Here is a 21,337-nt window from a genome sequence, read left to right as displayed (position 1 = left end):
TACAAAAAAAAACACATATATACACATACATATATATATATAGCTGAAGTGTTTTCAACCTTTGATCCAGTAAATCACAGTCACAGAGATTTTTCCTAAAAATATAATCCAAAGGCATCCATCCATACACATAAAGACATCAGCTGCAGCACTACTTATTACTAAACCAAAAAACATTTGAAAATGCTTTCCTAATTTAATGACAACATAAAATTACATCTATGTAACATAAATATATGGGAATATAAGGGAATAAAGGGGAATAAAGACAAATTTAAAGTTTGATCGGGACTGTGTTTTCTCAATTTAACATCCTTCAAGTCATGAAAACTGAATATATACTCTCTAACAGCCTATTTTCCAGAAATATAGGCACTGAATCTACATTTTTTTATTTGACAGAGAGTGCACAAGCAGGGGGGAGCAGCAGGCAGAGGGAGAGGTAGAAGCAGGTTCCCTGCTGAGCAGGGGGCCCAATGTTGAACTTGATCCCAGGACCTTGGGATCATGACCTGAGCTGAAGGCAGACGCTTAACCAACTGAGTCACCCGGGTGCCCCAAATCTACAGATTTTAAGGCATATTTAGTCCCAAAGAAAAGTTGAAACACTATACTGTTACAACAAGATGTATCTTAAATACAAGAATGAAAAGATGGAAAGATATAATAAAGTACAGTAAAATGTTAGTAACAGAATCTAAATAGCGAACACCTTAAAATTCCTTCAACATTATGTTTAAAATTTCTCTTAACAAGGGGTGCCTGGGTGGCTCATTTGGTTAAGCATCTGACTTCTGATCTTGGCTCAAGTCTTGATTTTGGGGTTGTGAGTTCATGTCCTATATTGGGCTCCATTCTGGGTGTGGAGCCTACGTAAAAAGAAAAAGAAAAGAAAAAAAATTTATCTTAACAAAATGTTTGGAGCAGGAGGGTGGGTGGGTAGGGAACACATCCTGGATAAGTTACTGGACTGGACTTAAGAAGAAAGAATCCAGATCAAGTCACTTACGAGACGGGAAAAAATTCAGGCTTACCTCAGACTTCCCCACAGAAACATTCAATGCTAGAAGACAATGAAACATGCTATCAAGTACTTAAGAAAGGAAGAGAGAAAAAGATGCATGAATTTCAAGCACCAGTTTAAAATATAAGGATCACAGATAATATTTTAGAAGACACAAGAACGCAAGGAATGTTGTTTTTATGAATTCTTCCTTAAATCACAAGGATAGACATCAAATGAACAGTCATGAGTCATCTATTTAAAATAGGGTTAAGATTTAAACGTGTGAGGATTATCATTAAAGAACATTAAGTTGAAATGAAAACATGATATTGAAGAGGTATGTGCACTTCCATGTTCAGTCCAACATTATTCACAACAGTGACCGTATGGAAACAACCTAAGTGTCCATCAACGAGTGAACTGATAAAGATGTGGTGTGTATACGTACATATATATATCTACAATATACATATATACACACACTCATACACATAATATACATACACAGACACACACACAATCGAGTATTATTCAGCCACAAGAAAATGAAACCCTACGTTTCCAAGAACATGGATAAACCTTGAAGGCATTAAAGCTCAGTGAAATATGCCAAAGACAGACAAATACTGCATAGAACTTATATGTGGAATCTAAAAAACTCAAACTCATAGAAACAAAGTAGAAAGTGGCTGTCAGGGGCTGGGAAGTGGGGTAAATACCGAGAGGTTGGTAAAAGGGTAAAAACTTTCACCTATAATAATAAGGCCTGAGGATTCAACATATAATGTAGTGACTATAGTTGATAACAGTGTATTGTGTAATTGAAAACTACTAAGAGAATAAAACTTAAATGTTCTCCAACACCAGAAAAATAAACAAAATCAGCTTTTATACTAAAGAAAAAAATTGATGTCGTAAATGTAGACAAATAAGATACAAAATAAATAAAAGTTGAGAGGGGGGTGCCTGGGTGGCTCAGTCGTTAAGCGTCTGCCTTCGGCTAAGGTCATGATCCCAGGGTCCTGGATCGAGCCCTGCATCGGGCTCCCTGCTCAGTGGGAAGCCTGCTTCTCCCTCTCACACACACCCTGCTTGTGTTCCCTCTCTTGCTGTCTCTGTCAAATAAATAAATAAAATCTGAAAAAAAAGTTGAGAGGAAAAGAGAATGAAGGAGGAATAAATTATGCCTATTTCCTTGGGGTTTTTTTCCTTCAGTAATCAGGACCAAAAGATATTTAAAGGCAATGTACTTCCACTACTTGATTTATCAGTACGAAGGCATACATAAACAGTGATAATCATAAAATTCCATTGGTGGTAGAGGAGAGAGTAATAACAAAATGCATGGCAGAGTTAATCTCATCTATTAGAAGTTTGTAACTACAGGAACAAAGGTAATACAAAAATAACCATGAAGAAAATTCAGGAACTGCCTCCTATGATGATGATCAAAAACAGGGGGAGGAAGAAAAAAATACCCTGTAATAGTATAATGGAATTTGGATCCAGAAAGGATTAATAAAGATCAGCAAAGTATAAAAGTACAATTATTAGGACATATTGGTGTATCCATGAAGAATTAAGATTTACAAAACTTTGCTAAGGTATATACATAAATATTCACTGAAGCACTGCTTTTACTAACTGGAAAAAGAACTAGATATCAATCAACAGAGGATGAGCTAAACTAATTATATCCATTTAGCAGAGTATCATGCAGCCATTTAAAAAATGAGGCAGATCTTCTACAGAAAGTAAAACAGCAAGGTACAGAAAAAGATAAATAGGGGATTTTTTGGTTATAAATAAATATACATATCTACTGACATATTCAAGTTTTCTTTTCATTAAGGGATATACAAAAGAAACTGTTAAAATACAGAAGACACTGTGACTCCTAGAAGAAAGCAGAAGGTGGGGGCAGGGAGGAGACACTTTTTCTGTACTATTTGAGTTTATTTCCATGATAAGTCAACTAAAGAGCTGTTTCTGTTTCTGCACAGCCATAGAACAAAGATTACCTAAAGTCCCCCCTCGACCTGAATAAACCCTTAGAAATGCTGTATGAAATGTAAAAATTGTAGAAAACTGTAAATTAAAAAAAAAATTTTTTTTGCACAAACACTAAAAAAAATTTATCACCTGCAGACTTCTGCCAAAATAAACACAAGATGTACTTCAGCAGAAGTAAACCCAGAAGGAGTAGGCTTTGGGAATGTGCTAAACACTAAACAATGTGCTTTTCTAATATTATAAACCAAAATATTGTTAACAGGGTTTATAAACAAACACACAAAAAGCAATGAAAAAAAAAGCTCATAGGAAATAACTTTGCAAAATTATTCTGCTTCAAAAGTCAAGCCCTAGGGATAGGCAAATCTTCTAAGAGCTCAAAAGAGCTTTATGGGGCCAAAAGAAATGTTGTTCTTTGTCATCACTATATCCTCAAATACCTCAGTGTCTTCTACAACTGACATTAAAAAATATGTGAAGTAATGACTGTTACAATATTGTTTGTCATCATCAGCAACAAATATCTTGTAGTACAAATGCTTCCATATTTAATCAATGTTATGTCCTAACTATGGCATGACTGTAGATAGTGGCAAAGTGCCCAGCAGGCTATGAGCAGAAAACAATTCATATTGGACAGAAGTACTAGAGTAATCATGGGGCCCAAGAAATTAAATTTTTAAAAATTTCCCAGTTGATTCTCACGTGTTTTAAAGCCACAAATTCACCAGACTAGATAACCTTGAAGATCTCTCTCCATCTCTAAGCAGCCAATGATTCTGTAACCCTATCTTATAAAACAATTTAAAATTTTCTGCTAGAGACTTAGTTTATCTTAAATATATGTAATATAAATGAGTTCAATTTTCTTAGAAGAGTGAACTTACAGAACTGCTAAGTTTAGTGTCCAAATGAAACCAGAAATGTCTGACTAGTTTCTATAGTTGCTGAGCTGGATTTTGTTTTTTTAACTTAGTTTCAGCACAGTTATTTAGTGACTTGATCATAAATGTTCACTAACCATTTACTGAACAGAAAAAACAAACAACCCAGACTTTTAGGAATCAAGAATCTATCAAAAGGATTTAAAGATGAATAATGATCATATTTTTCACTTTTTAAAGAAATACTGGCTCTAATATAAAAGAATGGTTTAGAGACCAGGAATAAAGGACAGTCCAGTAAGAAGGCTACTGAAGAAATCTAGGTAAGCATCCTGTGCCTTCATCTCTGGGGGTAGACAAGAGAAGGTAGGTAAATGTTTATTGAAACGCTAAATTAAAAAAAAAAAAATTAACAGTAAGAAAGCAATTAAATGCTTATTTTAAGAAATACAAAACTACTATGAATAGTTGAAAAAATGAGTGACAGGAATAACGAAGAAATTATTTGGAGAATTAAAGAACAGAAAAGGGAAGATATAAACAATAAAGAAAGATAGGCATAAAAAGAAACCCAGCAGGGCGCCTGGGTGGCTCAGTTGTTTAAGCGACTGCCTTCGGCTCAGGTCATGATCCTGGAGTCCCGGGCTCGAGTCCCGCATCGGGCTCCCTGCTGAGGGGGCGTCTGCTTCTCCCTCTGACCCTTCCCCCTCTCATGCTCTATCTCATTCTCTCTCTCAAATAAATAAATAAAATCTTAAAAAAAAAAAAAAAAAAGAAACCCAGCAAGAGGTTAGGGGAGAAGTGAGCTTCTAGATATATTTAAGCACGTTGTCAATGTTAGGTAACTGACCAGTGAATAGGAGAATAAATGATCACCCATCAGGACTGCTCTTAAAAGTTCAGTTGGCTCTGTCTCAAATGTTTAAAATATTCTTGCCAGCTACAAAAAATTCAGTCTTCATGAATCCCCCTATTTGTCAGCACACATGAATCTTTTTCACCCCTGCCAAAGAATATCCATCTGTATTCTTTTGACACACAGTACAATCTTAAATAGCCAGCATTTGTCATAATTCTTCTTTCCAATAAACAAAATCTTTTAAAAGTTTTTATTTTAATTCCAGTTAGTTAATATACAGTGTTATATTAGTCAGGTGTACACCACAACAAAATCTTGATATGTGACTTTATGCCAAATCTACACACCAAGAATTACCCACTGTGCTTCTCTTTTTGCCAGCAGAATAAAGTATTTGTTACAGGCAAAATTTAACAACCTTAATAACCTCCAACAATACTATGTATGTAGGTAGGACTTTTTTTTTTTTTTTTTTAAGATTTTGTTTATTTATTTGACAGAGAGAAAAAGCACAATCAGGGGGTGCAGCAGGCAGAGGGGGGGTAAAAGCAGTCTCCCCACTGAGCAGGGTGCCCGATGCAGGGCTTGATCTCAGGATCCTGGGATCATGACCTAAGCCAAAGCAGATGCTTAACCAACTGAGCGACCCAGGCACCCTTTTTTTTCTTTTTAAACGCAGGGTTTGAACTCACAATGCGGGGCTTGAACTCACAACCGAGTTGAGATCAAGAGTTAGACACTTGGGTGCCTGGGTGGCTCATTCGTTAAGTGTCTGCCTTCGGCTCAGGTCATGATCCCAGGGTCCTGGGATCAAGCCTCGCCTCGGGCTCCCTGCTCAGCAGGAAGCCTGCTTCTCCCTCTCCCACTGCCCCTGCTTGTGTTCCTGCTCTCGCTCTCTCTCTCTCTGTCAAATAAATATAAAATCTTAAAAAAAAAAAAAAAAAAGAGAGAGGGCGCCTGGGTGGCTCAGTTGGTTAAGCGACTGCCTTCGGCTCAGGTCATGATCCTGGAGTCCCGAGATCGAGTCCCACATCAGGCTCCCCGCTCAGCGGGGGGTCTGCTTCTCCCTCTGACCCTCTTCCCTCTCGTGCTGTCTCTCATTCTCTCTCTCAAATAAATAAATAAAATCTTTAAAAAAAAAAAAAAAAGAGAGAGAGAGAGAGACACTCAACCAACTGAGCCACCCAGGCACCAAAAACTTATTTTAATAAGGTATTTTTGCTTTTTTTTTTCTTTCTTGGAAAAGGGAGATTTTTGTTTCTAATACAGTGAGAGTTCCAACTACCTCCAAAACTCCTAACTGGCAACTTAAATAATAATAGGGATCATTGGGAAATATGAACGAGCCTTAAGAAAAAAAAAAAAATCATACCATATGAAAACCCATTTTTACCTTGCCTCATTAACATTAATTGGTGTTCATGCCTAGCTGCTTCCATTTCTGCTTCCAGTTTCTCTTTGGCTTCTCTGATGTTTCTATCAACCTGCTCACGCTGCTGCTTTTCCATTTCATCAAGAGCCTTCCATCGAGATGCATACTCAAATTCAAAGGTCCCAGGTTGAGCAAAACGTGGCGGCTGTTCTCTTTCCCTAAGTTTACATTTGAAAACATACAGAAATGTATGTTTAAAAGTCAAAACAACAAATAAGATAATAAGGACTACCATTTACTAAGCAGTTACAATGTTTATGGCACTGTGTCAGGCAAGTAAGTATTCGACATGACTTACCTCATGGCAGTATTATAATACATGTTTTAACAACCCTGAGTTTAAGAAACTGCCCAAGGATGCCCAGCTAGTAAGAACAGAACCAGGACTTGAACCTAAGCAATCTGATACTACAAGCTGCACTCCCCTAATTATCACCTTCAATAAGGCCTTCTGGTTTTCACTCAACAATTTTAGATAAGGCAATCTGCAACACATGAATCAAATATGCCCTAAATTGTCAAGAATTAATTTTTTTTCCTAAAAGGAGTAACTTTTAGGGATAATAAAGGCAGACAGTTTACTGAATATTATGTGCTAGGTTAATTGGCTGTGCCAAAAAATAAAGTGAGGCTATGCCTCACTTATAAATATATCTGTTAATTCTTATACCTCAAGAACCTAGCACAGTATCTGGCACATTGTATACATTTAACATTTATTTCTTAAATGAATGAATAAAAGATCAGCAAACAAATGACCAAAAAATTTTTTTAAAAAATAATGATCTATGAATGTACTTGAAATTCAAAGAATTTTTTCAATTATTCTTGCCTATAATAGCTTCTATTAAAAAATATTAGTAGCAGTGCCTGGGTGGCTCAGTCGTTAAGTGTCTGCCTTCAGCTCAGGTCATGATCCCAGCATTCTGGGATCGAGCCCCACATCGGGCTCCCTGCTCCGCAGGAAGCCTGTTTCTCCCTCTCCCACTCCCCCTGCTTGTGTTCCCTCTCTTGCTGTGTCTCTCTCTGTCAAATAAATAAAATCTTTTAAAAATAAATAAATAAATAAATATTAGTAAAAACATAATCCCTATCCCACCAATGAAAGTATAGAGGCCTTGCAATCCTAAATTTTAACTTTTATTTTAGGGTGGGGAGGGGAAGATGCGCAGGTGAGACAAATTTGGGAGATAAAAGGTGAGGTTGTCACAGAAAAAAAGATGTAGTAACAAGAAAGAGCTTTAAAGATTTTCAGAGGTACATCAGGAAAATCAAAGTTAACCATGATCTGGTATTCTATACTTAAAAAACAAGACAGACATTTTCTTTTAAAACACTGACTGGAAAAAGGAAAGGAATGGGGGAGATCAACCACCTACTCATTTTTCTGAAAGAATTATTTATTAGTCAGTAGTTCCTAAAATCAGACTTTGACTATAATCACAAATATTAAAAAATCTTCATTTTCTCCAAGGGAAACACTACTGAAACAATATGGATTTGAGGAGTTAGAACTAAATTTGAACCATAGCACTTAGTCTTTGTGAACATTCCCTTCTGAGCATAACTCTTTAGTAGCAAAACTGGAAATATGAGATCTTGTAAGGTTTGCTAAGTAAATTATATAAATGAATATTTCTATATGTATATAAATTCCACTTTTTGTAACACCCTTATAATTCCAGTTCTCTAATTCTTGAATCCAAAAGTATGCTCTAGTTCAAATTTGTAATGCTAAACTATAACCAGAAAAAAAGTCAAGTGACTAGGAAATCATAGTAATTCTCTGAAAAACAGCATTGTATGAGAAATTAAAACGGTCCTGAATTACAACTGATTATACTACTGATCCTTCTCCCCTAAAATACTTTCTTCCCTTGCTTCCAGGACATACTGCCAGTTGATCCCCCTACAGCAATGACTGTTCCACTCTTGTCTTTGCTAATTCCTTCTATGCTTCCCCAACTCTATATACTGGAGTATTCCAGGGTTCAGTCCTTTGACATAGTTATCTATCACATGTGGTAAGTGTAGCTCAGAAAGCGCATCTAAATTCCAGATGCAAATCCAACTACTTATTTGACATCTCCACTTGGGTTTTGGAAACCATCTCAAACTTAAGATGTCTAAAACAAGGTTCCTGAACTTCCTCCCCCCAAAATGCTCCTCCTATAAGATTCTCCAGATCAATCATTAGCAATTTCCATATTTCCAGTTACTTCGGCCAAAAACCACATAATCATGCTTTTAACTCTCTTTCTCCCACATCCACCAGCAAAACCCAAAGTCTATTTTCAAACTATAGCCAGAATCTGACCACTTCTCACCATCACCACTGTGACCTCCATTTCAGCAGGCTCCTAATTTACTATCCCCCCAATTCCACCCTTGGTTCTTTACAAATCTGTTCTTAAAACAGGAGCCAAAAAAGCTACTGTTAAATTTAGGATTAAGTCACTACTCATAAAATACAAAAGTCAGTTCAACAGCCAGCAAGGCACAACAATCTACACTCCTCCCAAGGTCCTATTTCTACCTCCTCCCTACTATTTTCCCTCCCTACTCACTATGCTCCAGCTAAACTGGCCTCTCTACTGTTCCTAGAACTTGCCAGAGTTCCCTCAAGGCCTTTATAGGTACTATTTCCTCTGCTGAGATCACTATTCTCTCTATTCCAGCCCACTTCTGATCCTACATAGCTAGCTTCTTCCTCCCCACTCCTTCAAGCTGTTAATCAAATGTCACCCTCTCAGGTAGACTTCCCAAACCACCTGTACAAAGAACACACTACTCTGCTCCACAGCATCCACTTTCCCCTGTCTTTCTGCTGCATTTGTTTTACTAATTTTATTGTTTACCCTCCTTACCACCCCCCACATAGCATGAATTTCTGGCCTATTTTGTTCACTGACACATCTCCTGCAGCAGGTATATAACAAGCATTCATATTTCTCATTTAAATCAACTACAAAGAAAAACATTCAACTGCACTAAAAGAATGCTAATTAAAATAACACGCATAAAATATCATTTTGAACAAAGGCTATCAAATCTTAAAATCATACATCCATCTTTTCGTCATGATGAAGAAAAATACCTTTATACATACATCAAGGAATGTAAATTGGTATATTCCTGGAAAACCATCTGCCAGTATTAATCAACTTTAAATATGCATACACTTTGATCTAAGCCTTTACACCTTATGTTAGTGAGTTTTTTAAATAGTAATTCTCACAATTTAATATATATATATTTTTAAGATTTTATTTATTTATTTATTTGACAGAAAGACAGTGAGAGAGGGAACACAAGCAGGAGGAGTGGGAAAGGGAGAAGCAGGCTTCCTGCCAAGCAGGGAGCCTGATGCAGGGCTTGATCCCAGGACCCTGGGATCATAACCTGAGCCGAAGGCAGACGCTTAACAACTAAGCCACCCAGGCGCCCCTAATACATGTTTTATAATTTTTGGTTCCTTACTTCTTGTATAACTCCACCACCAGAAATATAAGCAGGAGGAAGGCAAAAACAGTTCAAAGTTGCACTGAAAACATGTGGAACAGTGCCTAGCACAAAAGCCCTCCAGTATTTGTTGAATTCATGCTTGCAAATATGTTAGTTTTACCTACCCACACCTGTTCCAGTTATAAAAGTAGACTCAGAATTCTAAGTTAATGTTCTATCCATATATAAAAGAAGAGTAACATTCATGTAGACCAGGCCACTCTATTAACCAGATTATATGACTGAACAGAACACCTTATAATCTAACAATACTTGATAACAGATGTGATATAATAGCCTTGATATCACATATCAAAATGTCTTTATTAATAAAATCTTACTTATGATATTGTTGGGTTTTCTGCATTAGCTTCTCCGGCAAGCCATCTTCATCATCAAACTGCTCCATAGGCTCCACAATCACTGGACGAGGGGTCCTGGGTAGGTAAAATTGTTAAGAGTTTAATGCAGTGTCTGGAATTAACATCTCCCTAGAAATTCTTTATAATAATTCCAAGGTATATACATGGGAAATTTCTCTCTTGAGAAAAACGTCTCAGAAGTTACTACATATACTCTTAAAATGAGTCAATAAACATTTACTGCATCAGATACAAGTAAACATCTAAGTCAGACAAAGATGAATGCTTTTTAGAGCATACCCCATTCAAGACGACAGAGTAAATCAACATCTTTGAACCTGCATAATCACTGTAGTTAACTTTTACAAATTATGATGGAAAAGAATGAGTACCTAATTCATGTTTTATGTGGAACCATCATCCCCATATCCCACCACCTCAAATTCCCACCTCCCAGCCTCCCTGTGTCTAACCAAGTCTTGTTCAGAAAAGTCTTTCTAAAACCTAAAATGAGGGATGCCTGGGTGGCTCAGTCGGTTAAGCATCTGCCTTCAGGTCAGGTGATGATCAGGGTCCTGGGATCGAGAAATGCATTGGGCTCCCTGCTCAGTGAGGAGCCTGCTTCTCCCTCTCCCTGCTTGTGCGTGCTCTCTCTGGCAAATAAATAAAATCTTAACACAAAAACAAAAACACCCTAAAATGACATCTAAAATACATCAGCCAAGCAGCCAGGCAGCTAAGCAAAAGGGAAGGAGGGGAGCCAGAAGACAAAGACACGTTCAAGGTGGAGGCTGGGGGCAGGGGGAAGCAAGAGTGGGTGATGAAAGATATGACTTGTAAATGTTCCTTCTTTACTACTTTCCTAAGTAAAACAAAAGGATGGAAAAGCTCATTGAGGAAGACAAAACAGGGAAATGAAATAGGTATCAGATGATATACTGATATTAAAATTTCCTTGCTATTATTCATTAAGTTTGTAAGGCTTTTATAGCCAAGCACAGTATTTTAAAACCACCACCACTGAAAGTACCCATGTATGTTTTTTAACAATACACTTTCTTGTAGCTTAGACTGGATTCATTTCCAAAATGATGCAAAAGTATTTTTACCATTTTTCCAAATTAGCAAATACCAAGACTGGTGTGTTTTCAGTGATAAAAGAATGCACTGGATTCATTCTTGTCAAAGAAGATATTGTGGCCTGTCCAAGGAATGGATCAGGGATGATCAGCTGTATGAGAAAGAAGCACTAAGGATTTATAGATCCTGTCAAACTGTTGCTGATACCCTCATCACAGCTGGGACTGTTACCATTGCTATCAACACAATCACCTTCATGTCATCTGTAATAATACCCCTGGAGGGCCTGGCTGCCTAAACCCTGGGTTTCTTCCTGCTCCTGCCTCCCAACCGCCTCACACACAGACAGATGAATATAGCATATTCATTTGACAGAATCAAACTGGCATCTGTACATGAAGATCCGTATCAGACTTTCTTATGGTTAGTGCCTTCCACTGATACCAGAGCATCTCCTCTGGTAGTTGTGTTTTGTTAATTATGTTTACTTTTTGGAACTACGTAAGCCTAACCAAAAATAAAAGATCTTTGCCTAAGTTAAATTTTTTTTTCCCTTGCTATCAGTCTCTCACTATGCAAATAATAGTAAATCTATTGCAGTAGTAAATCTGTGCATTAACACAAGGGCTAAGAGGTGAAGGGGTTTTCTGGATTCCAAAAGCTTCCCTTTACAAATAAATGAAGATCCTGAGAATAACAGAGACTTTAAATCCTAAACTGTTACTAAAAATGATTACTGGGGGGGCGCCTGGGTGGCTCAGTCATTAAGTGTCTGCCTTCGGCTCAGGTCATGATCCCAGGGTCCTGGGATCAAGCCCCGCATTGGGCTCCCTACTCCATGGGGAGTCTGCTTCTCCCTCTCCCACTCCCCTTGCTTGTGTTCCCTCTCTCGATGTCTTTCTCTCTGTCAAATAAAATATCTAAAAAAAAAAAAAAGATTACTGGGGCACCTGGGTGGCTCAGTCGGTTAAGCACTGGACTCTTGATTTCAGCTCAGGTCATGACCTCACGGTCATGGTACTGAACCCCATGACGGGCTCCACACTCAGCATGGAGTATGCTTGTTCCTTTCTCTGCTCCTCTCCTTGCTTTCCCACGTTCTCTTGCCCTCCCAAATAAATAAAATCTTTTTTAAAAAAGGAGAGCAAGAAAGAAAAATGATTATTAAAAATGATTCCTTGGGTGGGGGCACCTGGCTGGCTCAGTTGGTGGAGCATGCAACTCTTGACCTGAGGGTTTTGAGTTTGAGCCCCACGTTGGGTATAGAGGTTACTTAAAAATAAAATCTTTATTAAAAAAATGACTCCTGGGCTAGTAAAGACATTTTAAATATATTTTTTAAAGATTTTATTTATTTATCTGACAGAGAGATAAAGCCAGAGAGCACAAGTGGAGTGAATGGCAGAGGGAGAGGGAGAAACAGGCTCCCCACTAAGCAGGGAGCCCAATGTGGGGCTCGATCCTAGGCCCCCAGGATCATGACCTGAACTGAAGGCAGACGCTCAATCGAACGAGCCACCCAGGCACCCCACTAGTAAAGACATTTTAGACAGAAAATGAAACAGAAGCAGGTGTGGAATACCTTGGGGTGATGGACACAAGGGGATTATAGAAACCTCAGATAAACTGAGTGGAAACCCAAAAGAAAAGAGCCTTACAAGCCTCAATTTCAAGGGTGATAACTCATATCCCAACATCTAAAAAGGTGAAGTGTGGTAAAGACTGAGTAAATACAGCCTCAAAGATCACATGCAACCCAATGAAGTAGAAGAAAATAGCTGAGAGTTCCTGAAACCATAAGAGGACCCAAAGAGGCCCAAGGACAAACAGAAGAAGATGCACTATATTGACTACTTACCCAATGGAAGCCATTGCAGGACCACAAACATCAGAATAATAATAGGGCCAGATAAGAACTCCTCAGCAGAAGCCAACAAAGACAAACTCACCCCCCCCACTTCAATACCAGAAGGCCACTATCCCCCAAGAGAAAAATCAGAAAAGGAGACTCAAGAAGGAAAACATACTAAGTAAATCACACTCAGAACATGACAGAATTACTTAGAATTGACAAGATTAATTTTATGAAGTCAAGGAAATGAACAAAATTAGAGAATATAATGACACCTCTACTATACTCTCAAATAATGTTGAGTTTATAACTATAAATTTTCAATTTTCAACATATGAATATGGGCCACCAGACACAATTAAGACATGGGTGTGAATACAGCCCTGAGACAAAACTTGACCCATACAAACATTATATATTTATACCTTGTTCCTGGAATTTCATTTCTAAAGAGATACATGAATAAGTGAGGAAAGATCAGTCAGTCACAACCACATTCATCATATTACGTAAAACAAAGAGACCATGTGTAGTGTTCAAGAGAAGCCCTTAAGGGATTCTCTTATTTATTTTTTTGGGTTGGGTTATATGCTAAAATGTGAACACTTATGGTTTCACTGTATGCACTACTCCCTGTAAAAATTCCCCTTGTCCATTATCTCACACATCTTATTTCACTTTGATCTTCTGTTGTTAAAGATTTATCTGAAAAAATGCATGCAAGTGAGGGGAGGGGCAGAGGGAGATCTCAAGCACACTCCCACTGAGCTTGGAGCTGGAACCCAATGCAGGGGCTCAATCTCACAACCCATAAGATCATGACCTAAACTGAAATCAAGAGTTGAATGCTTGGGGCGCCAGGGTGGCTCAGTTGTTATGCATCTGCCTTCGGCTCAGGTCATGATCCCAGGGTCCTGGGATCAAGCCCCGCACTGGGCGCCCTGCTCCGCGGGAAGTCTGCTTCTCCCCCTCCCACTCCCCCTGCTTGTGTTCCCTCTCTCGCTGTGTCTCTCTCTGTGAAATAAATAAATCTTTAAAAAAAAAAAAAGAGTTGGATGCTTAACCAACTTGAGCCACCCAGGTGCCCGTAAAAAAAGTTTTTAAAACCTTAACTTAAATTCTGTGCATAGATACAATTACTTATTTACTTTTTATAAATGTAGGAAAATACTTCATAGAAAAAAAGACTAAAAGGAAGCAAATCAAATTGGTCAACCATTAATGTTAAATCTGGAGTCAGTTTTTCTTCTCCTCCCTTTGCCCCCAAATTAACCAATCATTAGTTTGGTTGTAATATTGATACTTGTCCATAGTAACTTTTATAAGTCAGTCAGTCCTGGGAAATCCTATCATTTGGAAGGGATCTCTGATCATGTTCCATAAACATCTCTTCAGATTTTCCTTTCTGCTAGATATACGTAATTTTACATAAAATGAATCACCTATCCAAGCTTTCTTCAGACATCCTGTTATCACTCAATAAAAAAAATGGCACCATTTCAGATGTATGTAATGCACCATAATTTTTTAACCATACATATTGGTGGACATTTAAGGGTTCCATGTTTTCTGAAATGGTACATAAAGATTAACATATTTGTGACTGACCTTTCCTCACTTGTTCAAATATCTCTTTAGAAGCAGAAGTGTGAGGGCGCCTGGGTGGCTCAGTTGGTTAAGCGACTGCCTTTGGCTCAGGTCATGATCCTGGGGTCCCGGGATCGAGTCCCACATCAGGCTCCCTGCTCAGCAAAGAGTCTGCTTCTCCCTCTGACCCTCCCCCCTCTCATGCTCTCTCTCCCATTCTCTCTCTCAAATGAATAAATAAAATCTTTAAAAAAAAAAAAACCGTTTCTTTTTAAAAAAAAAAAAGCAGAAGTGTGAGACAAGGTATTATATATACAGTACTAAAAACATAATGGCTTAAAAGATGATGCAACATTTTGCGTATGGAATTAAAAAATGATTATGTAATGATGACAATCTGTTTCACTGCTACATAATCCTTGTAGATATATACCATTTTGCAGGACTTTTTCAATTTTAGTCTTTAATATAGTTGAGAATTGAAGAATAATGACAAAATAATTCTTAGAATGATGAAATAAGATGTTTTATGATAGAGGAAAAATAAAATGACTAGGCCCTGATATTATCTTAATTATAAAATGACCCAATGGACCCATATGGTAAATTTTAAGGAAAATAAGTAAGTTTAAATATTTTTTTTGTTCTTTTGAGGACCTCTAAGAAATAATAAAATATTATCTCTACAAATAATTAAGACTTCTCAAAAAAGAAAGTATAAAACTAAAACTGGACCCAACTGACACTGACCATATTATAAGGCTTAAGGGTGCTTTTCTGGAAAGGTTAAGGAGCAATTTATACTTCCACCACCAGCAGGTATGCCTAGATAACTCTTGTGTTTCCTATTTATATAAGCAAAAGCAATATTACAATATTGTTTTTATTAAAGAAATATTTCTTCTGTGGGGCGCCTAGGTGACTCAGTCGTTAAGCGTCTGCCTTCGGCTCAAGTCATGACCCCAGGGTCCTGGGATCGAGCCCAGCATCAGGCTCCCTGCTCAGCGGGAAGCCTGCTTCTCCCTCTCCCACTCCCCCTGCTTGTGTTCCCTCTCTCGCTGTGTGTCTCTCTCTCTGTCAAATAAATTTAAAAAAAAAGAAAAAGAAACATTTCTTCTGAATCTAAAAGAATCCCATTTAATGGAAAGATGTGATGAAGCAAACAAAATGATAGAAAAGTAATCTTTTTGAAGTAGGAGTATAAAATAGGAAAGTTATAAAAAAATTATTAATGGAACAATCACTTGTATACAAAAAAAGTTAAGAAAATAGGCCTAAAACAGCTATGCCACCACCCTAAAAGAAAAGGCTGATTTTCTGTGCAAAACTGTACAATGTGGTTTACGTTGAATATAAACCATCTAAGTTTGTTTCCTTCATGGGGTCCTAAATTCTGGTATCTTCCAGGTAGCGGAAACACTCTACCCTCTACTCCACCAACCCTTTGCACACACCACTGGGGTCAGTTCAACTTCACTTGGTAGTAAGCACTTCATTGTGTTGTCTCAACTAATTGCTGGAGGAATTAAGACAAATCCTGTCTTACTCACCTGGAAAAGGAATCTTGGAAGTAACAAGAGCTTTTTAACAATTTGCTACATTCTTTTATTTATAGAATATAAATATACATTTATATGCTAAATTTACTTATAAATTTTGAACAGCTGTTAGCACAGATGCATAGCGAATGCTCTGCATAAACAGATGTGGGGTTTGCAACTTCAGTTTGTACTTTTATTGAGATATAACTCACACACCATAAAATTCATCATTTTAAAGTGCAGAGTTCAGGGCTTTAGTATGTATAACCATCACTATGATCTAATGCCAGAACATTTTCACCACCCCAGAAAGAAACCCGAAACTCATTAGCTATCAATTCCCCATTTCCCTGAACCTCTGGGAACTACTAGTCTACTGCCTCTGTGGTATATACACCCTTTAAAAAAATTTTTTTCAGGGGGCGATTGGGTGGCTCAGTCGTTAAGCGTCTGCCTTCGGCTCAGGTCATGATCCCAGGGTCCTGGGATCAAGTCCCACATCGGGCTCCCTGCTCTGTGGGAAGCCTGCTTCTCCCTCTCCTGCTCCCCCTGCTTGTGTTCCCTCTCTAGCTGTCTCTCTCTCTCTGTCAAATAAATAAATAAAATCTTTAAAAAAGAATAAAAATTAAAATAAAATAAATTTTTTTCAGGGCCCATGGCTGGCTCACTCATTTGAGCATGTGACTCTTGATCTCAGGGTCATGAGTTCAAGCCCCATAGAGATTACTTTAAAAATTATAATAAAGAGGGGCGCCTGGGGCGCCTGGGTGGCTCAGTTGGTTGAGCAACTGCCTTCGGTTCAGGTCATGATCCTGGAGTCCCGGGATCGAGTCCCGCATCGGGCTCCCGGCTCAGCGGGGAGTCTGCTTCTCCCTCTGACCCTCCTCCCTCTCGTGCTCTCTGTATCTCATTCTCTCTCGCAAATAAATAAATAAAATCTTTAAAAAAAAAAAAAAAAAGAGGGGCGCCTGGGTGGCTCAGTCGGTTTAGCAGCTGCCTTCAGCTCAGGTCATGATCCCAGGGTCCTGGGATCGAGCCCCACATCGGGCTCCCTGCTCCTTAGGAGCCTGCTTCTCCCTCTGCCTCTCTCTCTGTCTCTCATGATTAAATAAATAAAATCTTAAAAAAAAAAAAAAAAAGAAGTCAATGCCTGGATTCAAAGGACAGGCTGACTGTCTTGTCAGGGGCTAACACAGCTTGGTGACCTGAAGATGAAGCCAATGCTCACCGACCATTCTGAAAATCCTAGGGCCCTTAAAAATTACACTCAATCCACTCTGCCTGTGCTCTACACATAGAACAACAAAGCCTGGATGACAGCACATCTACTTACAATGTGGTTTACTGAATATTCTAAGCCCACTGCTGAGATCTACTGATCAGAAAAAAAAGATTCCTTTCAAAATATTGCTGCTCCTTGACAATGCGCCTGGTCACCCAAGAGGTCTGATGGCGATATACAACAAGACTAATGTTGTTTTCACACCTGCTGACACAACATCCATTCTGCAGCCCCACAGATCAAGGAGCAATTTCAACTTTCAGGTCTTATTATTTAATAAATACATTTCATAAGGCTATAGGTGCCTTAGTGATTCCTCTGATAGATCTGGGCAAAGCAGATGAGAAACTTCTAGAAAGGATTCACCATTCTAGATGCCATTAAGAACATTTGTGCTTCATGGGAAGCACGGGAAGAGGTCTAACTATCAACATTAACAGGAGTTTGGAAGAAGTTGATTCTAACCTAACCCTCATGGATGCCTTTCAGCTGAGGGGTTCAAGACATCAGTGGGGGAAGTAACTGCAGATGTGGTGGAAACAGCAAGCAAACTAGAAGCGGGGCCTGAAGATGGGACCACATTGATGCAATCCCATGGTAAAACTTTAACGAATGAGGAGCTGCTTCTATGGATGTGCAAAGAAAGTGGTTTCTGGAGATGGACTCTACTCCTGGTGAAGATGCTGTGAAGACTGTTGAAATGACAACAAAGAACTTAGCATATTACATAAATGTAGTTGGTAACACATCAGCAGGGTTTGAGAGGACAGACTCCCAATTCTGAAAGAAGTTCTACTGTGGGTAAAATGGTATCAAACAGCACCACATGCTACAGAAAAATCTTGCCTGCAAGGGAGACTATTCATGCGGCAAATTTCAATATCATCTTATTTTAAGAAATTGCCACAACCACCCCAACCTTCAGCAACCATCAACCAGTCAATATTTTTTTAATTAAGGCATGCACTTTTTTTAAACATAATGCTATTTCACACTTAATAAACTATAGTTTATAGGTGTAAATATAACTTTACGTACTGGGAAACCAAAGAATTCATTTGACACACTTTACTGTGACATTCACTTTACAGCACTGGTCTAGATGTGAATCTGCAGTATCTTCAAGGTATGCCTATATTGAATAAATGTTAGATTTCTTCAGTATGACAATTATATTGTAACTTTTAAGAAAATATATTTTTTTAAAGGTTTTATTTATTTATTTATTAGAGAGCGAGCGAGAGAGAAACAGCATGAGAGGGGGGAGGGTTAGAGGGAGAAGCGGGCTCCCCGCCGAGCCGGGAGCCCGATGCGGAACTCGATCCCGGGACTCCAGGATCATGACCTGAGCCGAAGGCAGTCACTCAACCGACTGAGCCACCCAGGCGCCTTAAGAAAATATTCTTAACAGATGCATATCAAGTACTGCATTCAGGGATAAAGTATGACATCTGTACCTCTCAAAAGAATTAGCCAAAAAAACAAAAAATCCACAACTATATGTATATAGTGAAATAAAACGTGTCAAAATGCTAACAATTAGTGAATGTAGACACCATATACAGCAACATTAAAGGGCTGCTTTAAAGCTAAAATGTCTTTTTCTAACTAAAATTGAAACATACGGGGCACCTGGTGGCTGAGTTGGTTGAGCATCTAACTTCAGCTCCTGCCATGATCTCGGGGTTCTGGACTGAGCCCCATGTAGGGCTCTGCACTCAGCAGGGAGTCCGCTTCTCCCTCTCACTCAGTCCCTCTCCCCCTGTTCGTGCACACTCTCTAAAATAAATAAAATCTTAAACAAAAAAAAATGAAATATACATTTTTCTGCTTCTTTCTACGGAAACAACCCCAACATCATTTTTAGGGTATCAGTTGGCAAATGGTAAAATCGCTGTATCTTGATTTAATTTAACCTGTAATGGTCTTTACGAAAAAGAAAAAAAAACAGAACAGGGGTGCCTGGATGGCTCAATCGGTTAAGCTGCTGCCTTCAGGTGGGGTCGTGTCCCAAGGTCCTGAGATCGAGCCGCATATTGGGCTCCTTGCTCAGCGGGGAATGTGCTTCTCCCTCTGCCTTGTGCTCCCCGCCCCCACGTCAAATAATTTAAAAAAAAAACCTTTAAAGAAAAGAAAAAAAAAGAAAAACTAGAGAGAGAAATTTAAGTAGTGAGCAGCTAGCATTATGCCTACTCAATTCCTGTGTAGTTCTAAATCCCTATGATACCACTCCTATAAATCACTTGTATTATCCTTGATATCTGAGATTCAGTCTGTCAATAAATATCTGATTACCCAAAATGTACCAAGAAGACCGTACGTGGGGGCTAGAGAATCAGAGTAAACACCACCATCCCTGAAGTGTTCTAAAAGACCAAAACAAACAAAAAAGAATGAGTAAACAAATACTTTTAAGAGCTAAGAAGGAAAAACACAATGCTGTCAGAAAGAATTAACAGTGGGAGCCCACTTTAGATAAGGCAGTGAGGAAATTCCTCTACATGAAGTTACATTTCAGCTGATACCAACTATTCAAACAGGGAAAAGAGCATCCTGGGTTCCATTAGAAGGTTTAACTAAAAACAAAGTTTGGAGCAAGAATAGTCTATAAAAAATTCCACCTGTAGCACAAAATGAAAAGCAAGGGATACGATGTCAGACTAAAATCCACCATTCAGGGGCGCCTGGGTGGCTCAGTCGGTTAAGCGGCTGCCTTCGGTTCAGGTCATGATCCTGGGGTCCTGGGATCGAGCCCCACGTCCGGCTCCCTGCTCAGCGGAGAGCCTGCTTCTCCCTCTCCCTCTGCCTACTTGTGCTCTCTATCTCTGTCAAATAAATAAATAAAATCTTTAAAAATAAATAAATAAAATCCACCATTTATTAGTTGTGCCATTACAAATTACTTAACATCTCTCAGCCGGTTTTCTCCTCTGAAAAACGGAACAGTGCTATGAAAATCCACCATGCTTATGATTGTGAAGTATGACAGATAATACAATGTTCAACACCTTGTCCATTCCCTCGGAACTGTTTTTAAATTATTCCAAAAGCTACCTGGAGGACGTAAGTATTTCCCAATGCCTGCAGTGGAAAAAATACTAATCACATGCCTTGCCTATTGCTTTATTTCCTTCCTTCCTTCATTAAATAACTACTAGCTTACTTTGTGGCCAGGAATTACGAGACTACAGGTGCTAAGAGCGTATAATACTAAGCAAAGTAAGTCAGAGAAAGACAAATACCATATGATTTCACTCATATGTGGAATTTAAGAAACAAAACAAAGGGGAAAAAAGAGACAAACCAAAAAGCAGACTCTCTAACTACAGAGAACAAACAGATGGTTGGGGCGGGGGGTGTGAATGGGTGAAATAGGTTAAAGGGACTAAGAGCACACTTATTTTGATGAACACTGAGTAAGATACACAATTGTTGAATACTATACGGTACACATGAAACTAATATAACACTGTATGTTAACTATACTGGACTTAAAGTAAATTTAATTAAAAAAAGAACACAGGTGCTAGGATTATAGTGTTGAACAAGACAAAGCCCTTGCCCTCATGGAACTTACATTCTACTGCAGAGAAAGACATACAAATTAAAACAGTAAATGCTATGACAAAAAATAAATTGGGAGAGGAGAGTATCAGTGACGCTGCGGAGGGGATGACTATATGAAGATAAAACTACTTCTCTGAGAAGATAACATTTAGCAAAAGGTGAATAAAATGGAACAAGGCCTGGTGATGTGGAGAGCAAGCATTCTCTAAGCAAAGGGAACAAGACCAAAAAGTCTCTGAAGGAACAGCAGTGCTGTAAAACAGATGTAACATGAATTACAGTTTTAGCATGAATGGTTAACAGTCCAAAACAAACTGAAAATGCTTTACAAATCACCAAACTAAGCTGTGGGGCCAAAAACAAGATGT

The 21,337-nt window shown here is 38.4% G+C and overlaps 1 protein-coding gene across 1 annotated transcript in view; it reads right to left on the bottom strand.

The window, feature by feature from the left end:
• PSPC1 (paraspeckle component 1) overlaps positions 1-21,337 on the bottom strand; it is a 72,293-nt gene that overhangs the window by 40,415 nt on the left and 10,541 nt on the right. Inside the window, exons 3-4 of the mRNA XM_035003764.1 lie at positions 10,040-10,135; positions 6,156-6,352 (exon numbers count right to left, since the gene is read on the bottom strand). Coding sequence (XP_034859655.1) covers positions 6,156-6,352; positions 10,040-10,135 — 293 coding nt within the window. The remainder of the gene's footprint in view (positions 1-6,155; positions 6,353-10,039; positions 10,136-21,337) is intronic.

The sequence above is a fragment of the Mirounga leonina genome, unplaced genomic scaffold, assembly GCF_011800145.1.
Source record: "Mirounga leonina isolate KUSES-001 unplaced genomic scaffold, KU_Mleo_1.0 Mir_127, whole genome shotgun sequence".
Classification (NCBI taxonomy): Eukaryota; Metazoa; Chordata; class Mammalia; order Carnivora; family Phocidae; genus Mirounga; species Mirounga leonina.
Note: the sequence above shows the minus strand (reverse complement) of the source record. Positions and strands in the feature narration are given on the sequence as shown.